Source organism: Theobroma umbraticum, unplaced genomic scaffold (assembly GCF_002168275.2).
Source record: "Theobroma umbraticum cultivar Fairchild unplaced genomic scaffold, ASM216827v3 scaffold_51.0, whole genome shotgun sequence".
Classification (NCBI taxonomy): Eukaryota; Viridiplantae; Streptophyta; class Magnoliopsida; order Malvales; family Malvaceae; genus Theobroma; species Theobroma umbraticum.
The window spans coordinates 7960197-7977623 of record NW_018397260.1 but is presented as its reverse complement, the minus strand read 5'-3'; the positions used below and the strand labels follow the sequence as shown (position 1 = coordinate 7977623).

Here is a 17427-nt window from a genome sequence, read left to right as displayed (position 1 = left end):
GTCTGGAGTTCCATGGAAAACTGTGGTTCCGTTTGATTATGCTCAGGTATAAAACCAAAGACTCTCTAGTGGACCAGGATGCTCCTGCGAATGATTCTGACCGTGGAAATTTCGCGTAAGCGTCGAATTGGAGGAATCTACGTATGTTGGTGGAAAAGTATACAGATGTTGATTTTGTGATTCCCTTTTGATATTCACAAAGCAATTTTATTAATATTAGAATAACGAATTATTGACACAGTTGCTGAAATCTTCAAAGGTTCATCCGAAATTCCAATTAAATTAATCAAAGAAGAACGACCAAGGAAATGAAACATACATAGATTAATAGATTACTTTTCAAAACTCAACTCTCGGGACAGAGAATGAGCATGTGGAAAGGAACGACAATATTGAAATTGAAACTGTGAAATGCAAATCACCCTGCCACCGAAGCCATGATGCAAGAGGCAATTTCTTAGGCGTGTGAATCAATTTCGTTTGCGTGTGATGTTTTAATCTTTTTTCTAGAAATGCCAATTTTCTTTTTGGCTTTTGGAGAGGAAACAAGTCTGGCATTGAAATTACTGTTGTGCTATGAGCTTGGAACCATTTTCCATAGCACGGTTTATTAGATGATAACTTTTTCCAGCTTCAATCAGTTTACACAATACAATCTACCGAATTTATTAATTAAGAGATCACGTTTGATTATTCAATTAAAATTTTATTAGCTAACACGTATTCTCACAGTACTCTTTATGTTATGAAATTTGTTATTGAATTAAATTAATGGGAATTAATGATATCTTAACGTATACTAATTGTTTCGTGTGCAAGTCAAAGAAGTAATTAAGTACCCTTTTTGGTGTTGCATGCATGAAAAACATTAATTATGAAACAACCCAATGACATGAACCTGAAAAATGCTGAAACAAATGATGTCAAAATTTGAACATGATACTTAGAATGCATGTTACTTGATCATATAAACATGTTGAAAAATGTTGGTTTAACTTTCCATGTGACTAACATGGTTGAATGCTTGGGATGGGAAAACATCAGTCCTAGCTTCAAAGTTCAAACTTGGCCTAACAATTAGCAATCAAAGATTTGGAAAATCCAGGCAAAATATTTGTGCACTGGGTCAAGGTGCTTAGATTTGTCAAAATTTTTAAGCAATCGATTCCATTCAAGCCCTCACAATGGCGGCCAAGAATTGACCTATGTATCATGCATTAGGTTTATTCTTTTCCTTTTGTTTTCAAATATAAATGACACTTTTTTCGTAAGCAATATGACCGTATGAAGTTATGTAATGTATAAATGGCCCCCATGGATCCGTGTGTCTGTGTGCTGTTTATGTTGTAATAAAGGAAGCAGCATAACCATAGTGGTTGACAAAGGAGATTGCTTCCGTCATTGCCTATGGTCATGACATGGTTCGCCCACGGTTGGCGTGGGAAATTAACTGAAAAGCTAGTCAATGTGGTTGGCTCTTGGTAATCAATATCTCTGATTAATTTACCTTGGTGGCATCGGCATATTTTCACCATGCAAAAACAAGGCGGCGACCTTCCACTCTAGGCCATCAGAAACTTCATTGACTCAATGCATCGAATTAACCTTCCACTATAGTCTGGTTGGGTCTATTTGTTTCTTCTGTTTACATGCTAATTCCTATTAAATAATGACCTAATCTCAGCAGGACCAGCTTTTGCATAAAGCCACCAAAGTCCTTACTTTAGGCCTTACAATTTTTCAAGCTTCATAATTTTATATAATATGATTAATTATATTAAATATATATAAAAATTAAAATAATTAATTAACAAAATATTTCTTAAATTAAATGTCTATTAAATATTTATTTTTTCCCACTTCTTATCTTTTATTAATTGTCAACTATTTATCGCACTTCTTCACTTATGTAAAAGTCAAAATAATTAGTAAAATTACATATTCTCTCACTTTTCTAATTATATGTTTAATAAATTTTATTTTTTATCACTTCTCAATTCCCATGATATTAATAATTCTCAATTATTTTTTCTATTTCCAATGAAGATAATATGTTTTTAATAATCTCCAACTAACAGTAATTTTTTAAAAAAATTTAATAAAAAATACCTCATTTAAATATTTAAACACTTTTAGCTTTTAAATGTATTAAGCTGCCCTTGAATCTCAGCATTCTGATCAATGCTAGCAACAGCATACCAACTAGATATCAAGTTAAATCATGTAAATCTCTTTTAATTTATGCCCGTCATTTACTTTTTTTAGAAAACGATCTTATTAGCAGTCGCGGCTAGCATATGTTAATAGCAGTCTTTAGCTGGTTTGGCAGAAGACTTATTACAGGCATGAAACATCTAGCTTAAGCTATAAGCAAGTCTGTACAATTACATGTAGACTCGCCGTGCAAAGAGATATTGACAGTATCCTAATACTCTCCTTCACACATAAAAAAGTTTATTGTTAATCTAATATCATCGTTATAGTAATCATCATTACCTGGATAGGTTTTAGTTTATATTAAGATGAATGGAGACATTTTTCTTCAATCTACTGGTCTTTAAATAACGCATTTCATGTTCCAGCAACCCTCAAAAGTACTTCACAACGTTACCATTAACACATATGATTCCCAAAAGTCTCTGAACTTTTTTGCCCAAAAGTCTTATACATTACTGGCAGCAAGATCGGTGAAAAAAGGTAATCCTATCTATTAATTTGAGCTGACTTTTCCTTCTCAGTCATTGGCTAGAGGCAAGACTCAAGAGAAAAAAGTGTCTGCTACGATTCTGTCTAGTGCATGTCACTGGTGATGGGCAACTGATCTTCCCGAGCAAAGTTAAGACCGCGTTTATGCTTTTGAATGTTATTTTTCTTATAATGACATTATTTGTAATCATATTACCTGCATTGTAAAGTATCAAACGTCATCAAAATATAGAAAAATTAATATTACAATGTTTGATTTATAAGTATTTTGTTGAGAATGTAATGTTAATTTTTAAAATTATCCATAGTTATTAAAATATAAATTTAATATATTTATATTTTTTATTATTAATTTTTATATAATATCATCTTTTAAATATATTTTGAATGTCATATATTTTATTTTCATTTATTATTATAATCTTATATATTTTATTTTTATTTCTTTAATATAATTTTTTATATTATATATTTTATTTTAATTTATTTTATTTATATTATATAAATTTTAATTTTTTATATTTTATTTTATTTTTTGATTCTTATATTATATATATATATTATTTTAATATTTTTATTTTAATTATAACATTATAAAAATTTTTAATAAAGTAATAAAATTGAAAGGTAAAAATATCTTTAAGAATATTGCAGAGTGCAATGTAATATAATTGTATTGATTTTGAATTGCAATCACATTACATCCCTTGACTGTAATGTGATTTACATTACAATCTTACATTGTAATGGTCTGTTACAAAATAAATACTGTAATGTAATTTAATTGGACACATTATAAAGAATGTACTATCACTTTTCTCATACCAAATGCTTCCTAAATACCAACAAAAAGTTCCAGATCTTATTAGTGGATAATAAAATTATATCTTTTGAAGTCATTTATGTTTTAGCACCAGTCTGGCTAACTAACTAGAAGGTAAATTGGTATAAACATAAATGTTCATTAAACAGAGCTTAACCAGTCATTATGATCATGCATGGTATTTTTTGGTTCTAAAATGGTCGCAAAAACCATGAAAATCATTCTGAGTTAATTTCATCAGGCTAGCAGATCATACTAATTACAAGAATCTGGTTGACAGTCAGGGAAAGCTCTTCAGACAGGAAAAGAACCCTAGGTTCAGTGTGATAGTAACAAATGGGCGCAAACAGAGAGAAGTAACTTTATTCATAGTGGGACAATGGAGTGTATACGCATACCAAGATGCATGAAACCGATTGAATCATTTTTGAAATCATCCTTCTTCATATCTAAAAGGGATGGTGGACCATGGGGGGGAAAATGGGATTGAATGGGAACAGAACATGTAGGAAATGGGAAGATCAGCATGCACGCACAGCACAGTAATGAATGAGGGAATCTTTGTCTGACTGCCGAAGTGATAGCAGGCTTCCTTGTAAATTAAAGTATACAGATTCTCTTCCTCTTTGCCACATATCTAATTTACTCTAGTAATTAAAGATTGCCCAACGCTCCCACTTCTCACATTAACTCTCCTCAACCAACTAGTCTTCTTTGCTTCATTGAAAAGTTTGGATTCTTTGTCTGCTTTCCTTTCCTAATCTTTTTAAGAGATTAAATGGAATAAAAAGACACAATAACAATAGATATGATGCATACATATATCTGATCCTGAGTGGTGATCAGCTAACCAATCAAGGGTTTGTATTTTCTTTTCCCTGCTGGGGGAGTCCCTACGCGGTTGATGGGTAATCGTAGTGCTATTGGTTGGTCTCTCCTTGCTTGATTATTGTGGTGTCCGTTGATGCAGGGGACTGTTTTACTGTTAGGTGTTTATCTTTTCATTCTGTTCATTGTATGAGGGTGCTTTTTGGGTGCAAGTGGCTAACCAGATGTTAGTCGGGTTGGCCGCTTTCGCTGTGGGTGTTTAGGGTGGTTTTCTTTCTGAAAGTGTACAGGGAATTTGACAATGAGAGAATTTTGTAATGGGATACCCCTGGTCCTATGCCGGGGCATAACCTTGCAAAATTGTTGTAAGTGGTGAACTCAGGTTCTCCTTTTCTTCAACTCAAATGAAATATCAAAAAAAAGAAAAGAGTTCTCTGCTTCAAGGGAAAAGTCTTGCTGGTTGCAACGCTACCAGAATGAAATATGAGGAGATGGAGGGCGGATCTACAGATGGTTCAGAGGGTATGCAAATTACCAAGCATGTGCTGAAGAGAGAATAGGTACACAATATATTGTTTCCTACCATTATGTCCCTGCAGACTGAGTGGAGAGCAACAACAAATGTCTTAAATACAACAAAATTTTGGGACTTTTGTCGTCCATTTATTGCAGAATTGTCACTTTATATACTCATAATCAATCCAATGCAGCTCTGGTTTGAATTTTTGTTTTCGAACAAATGTAAACTCATCATACTTTTGGGTACTGAACTTTGTCTATGAGCAATGCAGCTGATCAAAATATTTAGCACCAGGCAGGGTAAAAACCACTTTCTTATTGGCTTCAATTAATATTCTAAACTGTTTAAGATTTCAGATAAACAAATTGATCAGGATATCCCTTGGTCAGACATGTAAGAGGCTACAGAACACACCCTTTTAAAAAAGAAGAAATTGATAAATTGCAAGTAGGTTTTAGTTCTTCATTTCAGTTTTAAAATAATAGTATGCAGTATTAATTTTTCTACTTAATAATTAGTTGAAACTTCCAAAACCTTGCGTTATAGCTACATGATGATTTCTAAACTGTCAGCTGAGGGCTGCGCACAAAAATGGGAAGACAAAAACATGACCTCTCGTGAAAAGTAAACAACAGCACTTCTGTTTGAACGTTTGAACCATATGGGAGAGCCAATTTAATTTGCTGTGCTCAGTTCGAAAGTGAGGTAGGAAAGCTTGAAGGAAAACAAAAAACGGTGCAGGGTCGAGAGAGACTATACCTTGATACAGAAGGAGCACCTGTCAATGTCGTTGCTGGACCGTGGCATAGATTTATTCGCCTTTTAAGTGCGGTAGGTGAATTGAAAAGGCACTAGGATATTGGCACGGCTCAATCAAAACACATGGAAGCTACGCAAAATCTAAAGCTTTTTTTTTTTTTTTGTGTTGTGCTTGAGAAGCGTAGGATTAATTTTGTCTGAGTGAACCGAGCCAACATCGTAGTGACTATTGCAACCAACAGAACTGTATTGTATTCAAATCAAATCCTTCCGAAGGCATCTCAGTTGCAGTTCTTTTAGGTTAAGAATGAAACACAGGTGATGAACTTGCATGGTTTTATTCCAAAGAAGTGGAAAACAAGAGATAATGGAGCATTGGATAGCAGTGAGGAACGGGGAAGAAAGAGATATGGGAGATGGAAGTGTGATGTTGTGAGAAGAAATGGGAATTGCCTGGTATCGTATTTAAGGACATGAAAAGAAGAGGGGAGTTGCAGTGGTGCATTAAAAACCTCGACTACCAAAACTCACATCGAGGTCCAGAGCATTTAATACCAACCTTCACGACGACCCCATTCCCATATTATTCTCTTTCCCTCTCTCTCTCTCTCTCTGTCAAATACAAGCACTAACCGAGCTTGCTGGCTACTGTGTAGCATAGCCTTATGGAATTGGACTAGAGGCACAGAGGCACAGACTGTCGCATTATTAATAAGGGGAATCGACCTCCTCCTTAAGGCCATAACTATGCATCTCTAACTCTCCGAACAGCTGCCATTTTAATTACTACTATTTGTGGAATCTCAGCATATTAACGAGACCAATTCGTTCGGTTGGTCACCTACCATTTTAGATTCCTGGCGTATGCGTAGGTGAACTTCAGTGACCGACCCCATCCTCATTAGATATGTTATGTTCTCCCAGGGAGCTCTGATCTGAAGGACATTTCACGCTTTGGGCCCCTTTCCGATCCGCTCCTCTCCCTTATTTAATCAACTTAGACCCTTTTTATTTTATTCCCATCGTGTACCCCTATCTTAGTTTTTCATGTAATCAATTTTGAAGTAATTTATGATTGTTTGTATGGTTTGCTAAATAAATAAAATCATGCACCAACCTAACTTAGGTATAAGAACTAACAGTGACATCGGGTGTAGAACAAAAACTTGATTAGGTTAATTAATTAATATTTTGCAGTACATGATCAACTCAATTATATACTATAGTGTTAGGATTCATGCATCTCTTAATTAATTAACTCGTACATTTAAAATTTAAAGTTTACTATAGTGTTAGGAGGCGTTCCGACATAGGATTTTGAGGTGCTGGGCCTGGAGAATATATGAAAGGAACGAGTTTTTTGGACTTGAAACTTTGGACCAGAGTGGTCGTAAACGGCAAATGAATAGAGCTGTGTTCACAACCCGTGTAGGGGAGGAAACCGGCAAGCCATTAAGAATATGAAGTGCCATGGGTTCAACAAACATGGTACGTATTTCTAAAAGTGGATGGTCCGGTGCAGGGATTCCATGGGAAAAGTGGGGTGGGTGTCTGGCATGTGGCGTAAGCGTAGCTTCGCAACATCCACAGAGATGAGTCCCTGTCTCGTCTCCCATTCAGGACCGGCTTTCGTGGAGTGGGATAAGCGTAAGCATTACTTTTTACACACCAGCGAGCGTACATCACAGTCCATACACCCCGCCGTATGAAGAAATGAGTAGCAATATGCATGCGCCCCATCACCGAGACATGCCACCAGGTTTTGCTGCCGCCATACCGTACAATCCGCCTACTCATACCATGGTCATGCTTTAGAATCTTCAGCTCAGATATGGAATATCTCTCGTGGCCCTCTCATTTTTTGTCTTTCTCTTTGGATATGTTAAAACCCGAATATGCCGTGTTCTTCAACTACGGCCGTGGATTTGATAATCAATTATTAATAAATATTGAAAAAAAGTATATACTTTTATAGATTAATGATGATATCTGACTATAGTTATATTATAGTATTAATATTTGTGTTTTTCTATCCATCACCCAATCGTCATTTTATTTTATTTATTTCCTTTTATTCTTTTGTTGACTATAAAATTTACAAGTGAGCATTTGATTAATTAGATTTTAAATTTTCAAATTTTGAATTAATCGAATTCTCAAAAAAAATAATTGAAATCAATCGAATTATAATAAAAATTGAAAATAACCAACATCGATTTATTTAAATAGAGGAGTCTTTTGAGGTATAATTTATAAATATTAACAATATATGTGTAATATATTTTTGAAGTATATTTTAAAAATATTTATAATATTTAAAAATTATATTAATAATAATTGTTTTGGATTGATTCGATTGTAAATTTTGAACATTGAAAAATTGAACAAAATAACTGAATAAACTATCCCTCTTAACTAATCAATATCCAAATTTTAACAAAATTTAACTCAATTAATTAAATTCAATCGATTATGTTAGTTTAAATAGACTAATGCTCATCTCTAATAAAGACTATTCAAGGTCTTTTATGCTCTCCGTATTGCGAAAATATCAAATTATACCAAACAATTTATGGTTTTGTGTCATCATCATTATCATCATTGAAGTTCCCATCTAAAACTTGATTAATGCTACTAAAAATAATGTTTATAAGATTATTATAAAGGAAACAAATTTTTTAATTTAGATATGGATGAAAACCGTAACTCGAAATCTAACAATTTGCAATTCATGACACTTGATATAATTATATAAAACTATTCAATTTAATTTTATCCTTGCAAAATTGCAATTCGAATGAAAAGTAAGTTAATTAGCCACATTCAACAAATTTCAATTAGCCACATTCAACAAATTTCCTATTTTTGAGCTTTTAAATCACTAATTTGAACATGATGCTTCTAAGGCAAACTAATCACGTTTCGTGGATAATTGTTGTAATTATCTTGGATTAGTCAAATGTAAATTTTAATCTTGGTTTCTTCTTTATATGAGTAAGTAATTAACACATAAAATTACGATTATATAAATTATATAAATTATTTAATTATAACTATAAATCAATACTATTACTTAATTAGACTACAATATATTATATTATAATTATTAATATATATTTATATAACTCATTTAATTTATATGATATGCACAATTTTATAGTATATGAGTTGTCTTCTTATAATAGAAATTAAAAACATATTTATTATAAAATATAATATACATTTATATATATATATATATAGTTATACTGACATGATATACTGCTTTACTTACTAGGAATGCTCCATTCCTCAAGCTTTTGCACCGTACCTTTGATTCCTTATAGGTTGAGATGTCACATCCTCTGGCCTCTATCATTCCGCTATCAATTGACTTTCCTTACGGATTCCATTTCTAAATTTAGTTTAAGCAGAAGTTTGTACTAACTCGACTCACGTGAATCATGCATACAATAGCATAAACCATAAAAAAGAATAATTAATCTTATCTAGAATGTTTAAAATATGAAAAGGAATGGAAGCCGGATTTTAATATAATAAGGTCGAAACAGTGGAAGACCACCCACATTGATTAGTGAGAATATTCACCCAAGATTTTAAAATTACCAAAGCGGGAGGGTAGAGAGATTTGAGAGAGACTCCGTGGAGTGAAAGTGGTGATCATGCGTGAATAAGAGTAGATTAGGTCGGGGAATGGGACCAGAGAAGAAGTCCCATTGGTTAGGAGTGGAGGTGCATGATGATGTCATAGAACCAACCCCATTGGATTACATAATAAACAAAATCGAAAATTACCTTCTAATTATTACCGGGTTTACTTTAAAATTAATTTAAATAGTAATAATAGTTTAAACCGCGGGTGATATAAGCAAAGCAAAGGCAGTATCGTTAGAATCCACGTAGGTTTTGCGCTTGTGGGTGCGCATTACGCCATCACTTTAAACGTTCAACATCCAAAATTTATCAGTTTATAAAAGGGGGAGAAAAGAGAGAGGGAAAGCCCAAAAAGAAGAACAAAAAAAAGAAAGGAAAATGGAGAAGCCATGGGCGCAAAGCTGAATTTATCATTACGCAAAGAAAGAACAGTTTTCTCCGTCGTTTTGCTTTCGTAGTTGCCATTGCGTTCGAACTCTGATCTTCGATACGGTCGTGTTTTAGAATCTGAATCAGAAACGTTTATATATTTTTTTTGTTTTTGCTTTTGGATTCATTTGCTCTTTGTGTTTTGGATGGTAATGGGGGATACGGAGAGTTGCAGTAGCAGAGCGGTGGATTTCGTGCCGAGTCAGAGTCGGAAACAGAGGCAGAAGGTTGAAGTATTTAACGAAGTTCTTTGTCGACTTAGGGAGTTGAATATCGAGGAGGCGAGCTTCCCTACCTTCGAAGATGAACTGTGGGCTCATTTCTGTAGACTTCCTGCCAGGTACCCCACAAAGCACTGAATCCTTGCTTCCACCATTTTCATTTGCATATTACGGGCGGAATTTGCTTGGTTGACTGAATTTCAAGTTTTAAAAGTAAGTATATTCGTGTTTGCTGCCAGAGAAAACGAGAATTTCAAATATCAGCAAATTAAGAGTTGAGGTTAGTGAGGTTTTGTGTAGGGAGGAAAGTGTAATTGAAGAGAGTTTAGTTAACTTTTTCGGGTTTTTGCGTGGTTCTTTCCTCTGGTTTCTTAGCTGCCAAACAGAGCGTCTGCCATATGCTGATGTTCCTTTTTTTTTTTTTCTTTTATTTAACATGAAATGAAGTTAATTGGAATTTCCATTCACTGGCTCTTTTGGCGTAGATTCAATGAGTTAAAACGCATATTTGTTTGTTGTAGGTATGCGTTTGATGTTAATGTGGAGAGGGCACAAGATGTTCTTATGCACAAAAGATTACTTCACAAGGCGCGTGATCCTGCTAGCAGGCCTGCAATTGAAGTTCGGCTTGTGCAAGTATTTTTACTACATATTCTTATTCATCTATCAATACCAGCTGCTCCATTTCTTTTTCCATATCAAATTAGTCTTATTTAGTGATCTTTGATGCTCGTTCATGAAAGGTATTATACAATTATTCTATGTTGGTTGGGTTATCATGTCCCTTTGAAGGCCTTGTAGCAATTTAACAAATGTTTCTCTTATACAGGTTCATTCTGCCTCTGATGGAAATAGGGTTGGGTCAGTACATTTGAAGTTTGCACGAAAAGCTGATGCTCAGTGTTCTGATTATCCCAACAAAAAGAGGCATGGTTATGTAAACATCTATTTGGTCTTCTTCAAAAAAGCCAACTCTGATATGGCTTAGGTTTCTGCTAACATCTATTTTCCTGAATGCTTTCCTTGCTCCTCATTTTTGTGTTTTCTCCCCTATTTTAGGTTTCATCCGCCACCTGCCTTTGGTACATCATCTGATATTGAGCTTGTGCATGAAGCTAAAAGAGGTGTTAAAGATATGGATGTTGTAGTTAATGGCAATCTAATTGACTCTCGGTAAATACTTCTAAAAAGGTTCTCCCCTGCTTTTTGGTATTTTTTATTTTTATTTGTGATCTCCTTGGGAATTTTGTACAATGTTTATATACTGTAGTTATTCAATTTCTACACAACTTCATGCGGATCAACTGCATGGATTCATTTAGTATAACCTCCTTGAAAGCATGGTAGAGGAACTAAAAGATATAACCAGGGGAGAAAGGATGTCTTCCTAGTTAATAAATTATCCTTTATGTGCTTATTGTATTCTGTGGCAAACTGTTCTCAAGTCTTGACATTTGGGTCTGTAAACTTACTAGCTAAGTGCAAAACTGCGTAATTTTGCATCATGGTATGTGGTCTTAGCTTAAGCTGAATTGAGGGCATCAATATGATTTAGTCATGATACTCTGTACTTTTAAATTCTGCACTTAGTTTTAGTTATCTTGTTGATTTACACTGGTTCTTCATTGCTTTGGATATTTGTTGTTAGATACTTTCTTGTCCACGATGTCATCTATGCTTCCTACTTAATACTATTCTTTTCTCCTTAAATTTTCCTTTTATTTCTTATTCTTGCTGGTGAATGAGACGTATACAACTTTGAAAGTTAGGAAGTCTTTTCTATTTATTTCTGGAAGTTTCTATTGATTGTATGTGAAATAATATGTCTTAATTCATTATTCTGTAGGCTGATGCATGAGATCACTATTTCAACAAATGACAAGCCAAAACTTCTAACACAGGTGGTCAATTACTCTTGGCTTGTCTAGTTGTGCAAATAATCTTTGGATACGATATCTGGTCATTGGTCTTTTTAATTTCATTATTAAGAGTATTTTTTGTGGAAATTTCAGTTGACTTCTTTACTATCTGAGGTTGGGCTGAACATTCAAGAAGCACATGCTTTTTCCACGACAGATGGCTATTCCTTGGATGTGTTCGTTGTTGATGGTTGGGCACTTGAGGTATTTTACTCTTTCTTCTCTTTTGATATGATATCAGACCAAATCACTATTCCCTGGGGAAGAATGTCACAGAGTTGATAATGTTATCAATAGAATATGTATCAGTCTTTTAAGCTGTATATTTTATAGCGTTTAGATTGATTTCTTTCTTTCTGATTTCATTATCATTTATCAGTCTTTGGATTAGTTTATTGACTCTCACATCTAGATCTATTAGACTTTGAATTTTGTAATAAATTTGTGTGCTTCTCCATCAATTAATCACTTGGATTAACATTCTTTTATACTATGGATTGTAGGAGACTGAGCAGCTTAGAAATGTATTGATAAAGGAGATATCCAAAGTTGAGGTAGCCTCACTTGCTATTCTCCAATATAACTACAATAATTCATTATTTTGATATCTTTTTCTTTCTTATGGTGGACAAGGATGTTATGTTTGTTAGTCACCTATTTTTACTTTTAAGTGTAATTTGGCTCTAATGGTTTATGTTAAACTGAGGACAAGTTCAGTTGACTACATTTCTGGATCACTCTATTTTGGTATTTTAACTGACGTGGCTATGGAAAATGTATTCTTTTGTACTGACATTTAACTTACCACATTGATGATTATTTTAATTGGTAAAGTAAAAACTAATTGTGTTGTGTTCTTCAGTAATACAATACTTTGTCAACATTTTGGTGCAGTATGTCTTGTTTGGTGCAATGCATTTTTGGTGATTTCATGTTTATTTCTCCTTAAGGATATGGCCTACTATTCTAGAAACCTTTAACAAATTGAATTTTCTTGTTTATCTTTATATTTGCTCCTTCCTGTGCTCCTTTTATTTTATCATTCTAACATATGTTATGTGTTATTTCTAAAAAACAAAAGAGAGGATAATCATTATAAAGGAATATGTTGAAATATCTTGTTTCTAGTGATCTTGTAGCAGTGCATAGGTCTCTGATAATTTGAAGTGCTCTGCAGAAGCATTCCTGGTCAAAATTTCATGCTTTGTATCATGTGAGGGAGCTAGAGCAAACTGGAAACAAACTTGCCTCCAGCCATGTGAACATCCCTTCTGGTGGAAATGATGTTTGGGAAATTGATACTAGCCTGTTAAAGTATGAAAGCAAATTGGCTTCTGGCTCCTATGGTGATTTGTGAGTTCTTTATCCTTAAATGCCCTGCTCTGTTTGTGCATAATACTTGTGAATTATATATTTTGACTGATGCAGGTATAAAGGTACTTTCTGCGGTCAAGATGTAGCCATCAAAGTTCTTAGGACTGAGCATCTAAACGAGAACTTGCAAAGGGAATTTATTCAAGAAGTTAGTATCATGAGGTGTGATTAATCGCAATTTGTAATTCTGTAGACACTTATTTCAACTACTTTTCTTTTTCCATGTTTATACTTTCTTTGTATGGTCACTGTCCCCAATGGACTTTTATTAATTTGGTGCACTTTCAACTTAATAATTCTTATCTAGAATTTTTCTTGTTGAGAGTTCTTGAAGATTTAACTAATATGTCCTTCTAATTTAACCTCTTTTGTAAAGTAGTTGTTCCAGGTGAAAGCATTCGCATATGCAGCCTTGAAATTTAAAGAAACTCCTACTCCAGTCATCCTTGTATATGTGCATTGTTTTGGCTTATCTCTTATTTAAGTGACTTGTAGATGGATATGATCTCTCCTATGAACTTATATCTCGGAAGTGTTACATGAGACTTCTTATTGATCATCTAGAACTTCCATTTTGGTAATGTATTTTATCATATAGAGAAAGGTGTTATGCATATGCAGCAGACAAGCCATAGCATCTAAAATGCTTATATAAATCTTTTTAAAGACAAATTCTCACTCATGTGGATGGTAATTTCTTGATGTAGAGCGAATCTTTTTCTTCTTCACCATATAACTGAGTTGAAAAAACATTATCCGGTTTGCTCCAGTTGAATTGTCACTATACAGTTCATGCCAATTGTCATAGCATTCATAATGTTCATTGCTGGTCATGAATTAATGATATAGAAATATGTCTACTTGCGATCAAGTTGATGACCTTCTCAAGCTCTTTAATTATCGTAAGCACTCCTCCTTGTCGTGCTTGAGAGTGTTGATTCTACCTTCTGAAAATGTCAAAAAAGTCCAAATTTTCTTGTTTCCTCCATATCTTTTTGAATAGTTCTTTGTGCATAGTATTACATATTTTTGATGAACTAATTTAATTTCCTGTGGATATTTTAAGAAAAGATAAACTACTGCCTACATCCTACTATCTGGAAATTTAGCTTTTCTTCTCCCTTTGTTTGCTTCTTTGGAATTTACAGGAAAATTCGGCACAAGAATGTTGTTCAATTCATCGGTGCATGTACCAGACTTCCAAGCCTGTGCATTGTGACAGGTATGACTTATGACTTTCTACTACACCTAGTTCCCTGACTAAATATGCAATTTTCATTTTCATTTTTCAGTCTATTTCTGATTTCAATTTGTATATTTTCTGTTACTTTTCAGAGTTCATGTCTGGTGGAAGCATGTATGACTTTCTGCATAAACAAAAATCTGGTTTTAAGCTTCCATTCTTACTCAAAGTAGCGATTGATGTTTCCAAGGGAATGAGCTACTTGCATCAAAATAATATAATGCATAGGGATCTGAAAGCTGCCAATCTTCTGATGGATGAAAATGGAGTAAGAGATTCACCTTTTTATGGTATTTACTTTGTAAATATGTTGCCTTCTATGTGAACAATAATCTTAATTCTTACATCCTGCAAAAGTTCTACTACTGGTTATGGAGGTATCTCTCGAGGCTTTTTAAATTATAGTTGATCGTTCTGGTTTAAAACGAATAATACCTTGAGGATTAAGAGTTTGAGAGGAATTCATACTGGGTAGGGGTATTTTATGGGGGTTATGCCTGTTGTTGGATGAGAGGGGTAAAGAATCTTGATCTTTTTTTTCCAATGAACATGACATCTAATGGATTTGAGATTTCTATAAATGCTTCTAGGCAGGTTGTAGCCCTATTCCCGTTTGATGTCATAGTCAGCTTGTGCTATTTTTTTGGTATTAATAGTCAAACTCAAGCAAAGTATCAAACTAACAACAAAATTCATCTTTTATTAGAACGAAATTAATATTATTTGGGAGTGGGTAAGGAGGACTTGCCATAACATGAAGTATTGACTATTTTTGGTCCATTTGCTTGCATTTAGATTATGTTTGTGCTATATATACATTGCTTGTGCTGTCTGGTCCTTGATTTCCATTTATCTTTACACCCTAAGGATCTCTGTCACAGGTTGTCAAGGTAGCTGATTTTGGCGTTGCTAGGGTGCAAGCTCAGTCAGGTGTGATGACTGCAGAAACAGGAACATATCGTTGGATGGCTCCAGAGGTTGGTATTCTTGTTGATGACCATTCTTTCATGGATATTTAACATTTTGTTTACTTTGTGAAAATTGAAGGCCTGGAATATTAGTTCATAACAGATCATTTTTTTTTAAATCCAGTTCTGGCATGAAGTCCCACAGGGTGCTTGCCCTAAATGGGCCTTTGTAAAAATCATTTAACAGCCACTAAGGGCAGTTTAAATTGATTTTCAGTGGATGCTTGAATAGGTGAAAGATTTAAGAGATTGTTAGCTGTGGTGAAAATTGAAGGTCTGCAAAGGTTATGGTGTGTTTACCGAAGCATGAGTTGAGGTTGTAAGAGGTGATGGTCTCATTTAACAAAAAGTGAACCTAGGTAGAATAGAACTAGGACAAAGGCTATATCCAGTTATTTTTTTGTTGGTGCATAGCTTTAATAAGTTAACCAAGTTGAGAATTGTTTCTATTGATGACCTTCCAGATTTTCTCCTCCTTTTTCATTTTTAAAATGCTCTTATGTTTCTTGTTTCAGCTTCCAGGCCTTAATTCTTTTGTTTACAAGTATGGTATAATATCAGACCTTGAGCAGCACTACAATTGTGTGTCACATAATCTATTCAACTTTGTTTTAACTATTTCATGGAGCATGCTATAAGTTAATGGGACATGAACCTTTTGATGACATTGCATACCATGACTGTGTTGATAATGACCATTATTTGCCTTTGCTAGTTTCCTCCCAGCTCTCTGACATGATTATCTGGTCTTGATCCATGGAAGGTGATTGAACACAAACCATATGATCACAAAGCTGATGTTTTCAGTTTCGGGGTTGTGCTATGGGAACTGCTTACAGGAAAGGTAATGCTTTGGCAATATTTGGATTAAAAAAGGCGTCTTGTTTCTTTTTGCACTGAGATAGCTCAATGTTCATGTCAAGGTTTATTTTGTTTTGTCTTTCATTTCTCGTAGTTTGTGATTGCACAGACTTAAAACCAAACCTCTAATTTTTGTGATCGATGCCAGCTTCCATACGAGAACTTAACCCCCTTACAAGCTGCATTGGGAGTTGTCCAGAAGGTATTTTTTTATGAAATAGAACTAGCAGAATTACTTTTATTTGTTACACACATATTCGTATATATATTCCTCCACTCACATGCAAGAAAGTACTATGAAAATTTAGTCTTGTTACCTTCTTTCCAGGATAGTTGGTACTTGTTTCACTAAAAGATTTCTATCTTATGACTACCCAGCGTAAGAGACTTGAACCAATAAAGAGCTTTCTTTATGTGGATTTCAGGGTCTAAGGCCAGTGATTCCTAAGCATACTCACCCGAAATTTGTGGAACTGCTGGATAGATGCTGGCAACAGGAGCCATCTTTGAGACCTGAATTCTCTGAAATTTCAGATCTCTTGCAAGACTTAGCAGGGAGGTAGGGAAAAGTTGGAAGAATCATCCTTTTGCTTATCCTTCTTGTTGGAAATTTTGATAATCTTGGAAAGGGTTGCAGACAAGACAAATGGGAAGGAAAAATCACCTAGGAAATTTGAAACAGGTTTCAGGAGGAAGCCAGCAAGATGGCAAGCCCCTGTGGATAATTTTTGTAGCTTGTAGTATGCATACTTCTTTTTCTTTCTCTATGCGGACTTAACGCTATATTTTCGAAGTAAAAGTAACGGGTAATTATGCTAACATGGCACCTGCTTATCATTGCAATGATATCTAATCGAGTTTATCGATAAAAATGATCGGTTTAAACTCAATATTTGCCTACTCTTCAAGAGAATATGTCCTTGATGCTGACTGCCTTGCTTTTTCTTATGCCATTCTTACCACTGTCGATACTGAATTCTCCACTGCTGATGCTAGTTAAAGCATTTTATTCGTTTATTTTGATATGTTTCTTGAAGATTAACCCATGATCACTCATTAGAGAGAATTAGGACCAAAAACACGACAGCATGATTGCTCAAGTGCTCGAACAATTTTATTGTG

At 34.2% G+C, this 17427-nt stretch overlaps 1 protein-coding gene across 12 annotated transcripts; it reads left to right on the top strand.

The window, feature by feature from the left end:
- The first annotated feature begins 9582 nt into the window (after window positions 1–9582).
- On the top strand, window positions 9583–17200 carry LOC110416989 (serine/threonine-protein kinase STY46-like). Of its 12 annotated transcripts, XR_002445267.1 has the most exons (16): window positions 9584–10059; window positions 10462–10576; window positions 10770–10867; window positions 11000–11113; window positions 11787–11841; window positions 11953–12063; window positions 12363–12413; window positions 13037–13212; window positions 13288–13395; window positions 14382–14455; window positions 14569–14744; window positions 15358–15453; window positions 15677–15770; window positions 16208–16288; window positions 16415–16507; window positions 16731–16825. XR_002445267.1 is itself a non-coding variant. In XM_021429147.2 (15 exons), exons 1-15 carry the CDS (start codon window positions 9866–9868, stop codon window positions 16866–16868), a joined length of 1641 nt encoding a protein of 546 aa, XP_021284822.1. In that variant the 5' UTR covers window positions 9585–9865; the 3' UTR covers window positions 16869–17200. The 12 variants fall into 12 exon arrangements, 1 of the variants encoding a protein (XP_021284822.1); XR_002445262.2 differs by lacking the exon at window positions 15677–15770 and having other exon boundaries at window positions 9583–10059; XR_002445261.2 differs by lacking the exon at window positions 15677–15770 and having other exon boundaries at window positions 9583–10059; window positions 16400–16507.
- Window positions 17201–17427: the final 227 nt, after the last annotated feature.

What these genes read in the sequence shown, in the direction of transcription:
- LOC110416989 (XM_021429147.2), top strand. Translation starts at nt 9,866, where the DNA reads ATGGTAATGGGGGATACGGAGAGTTGCAGTAGCAGAGCGGTGGATTTC. An exon ending in TTCTGATGGATGAAAATGGA is followed by an intron (nt 14,745 to 15,357) that starts GTAAGAGATTCA and finishes TCTCTGTCACAG; the next exon opens with GTTGTCAAGGTAGCTGATTT. An exon ending in GGGAACTGCTTACAGGAAAG is followed by an intron (nt 16,289 to 16,453) that starts GTAATGCTTTGG and finishes GATCGATGCCAG; the next exon opens with CTTCCATACGAGAACTTAAC.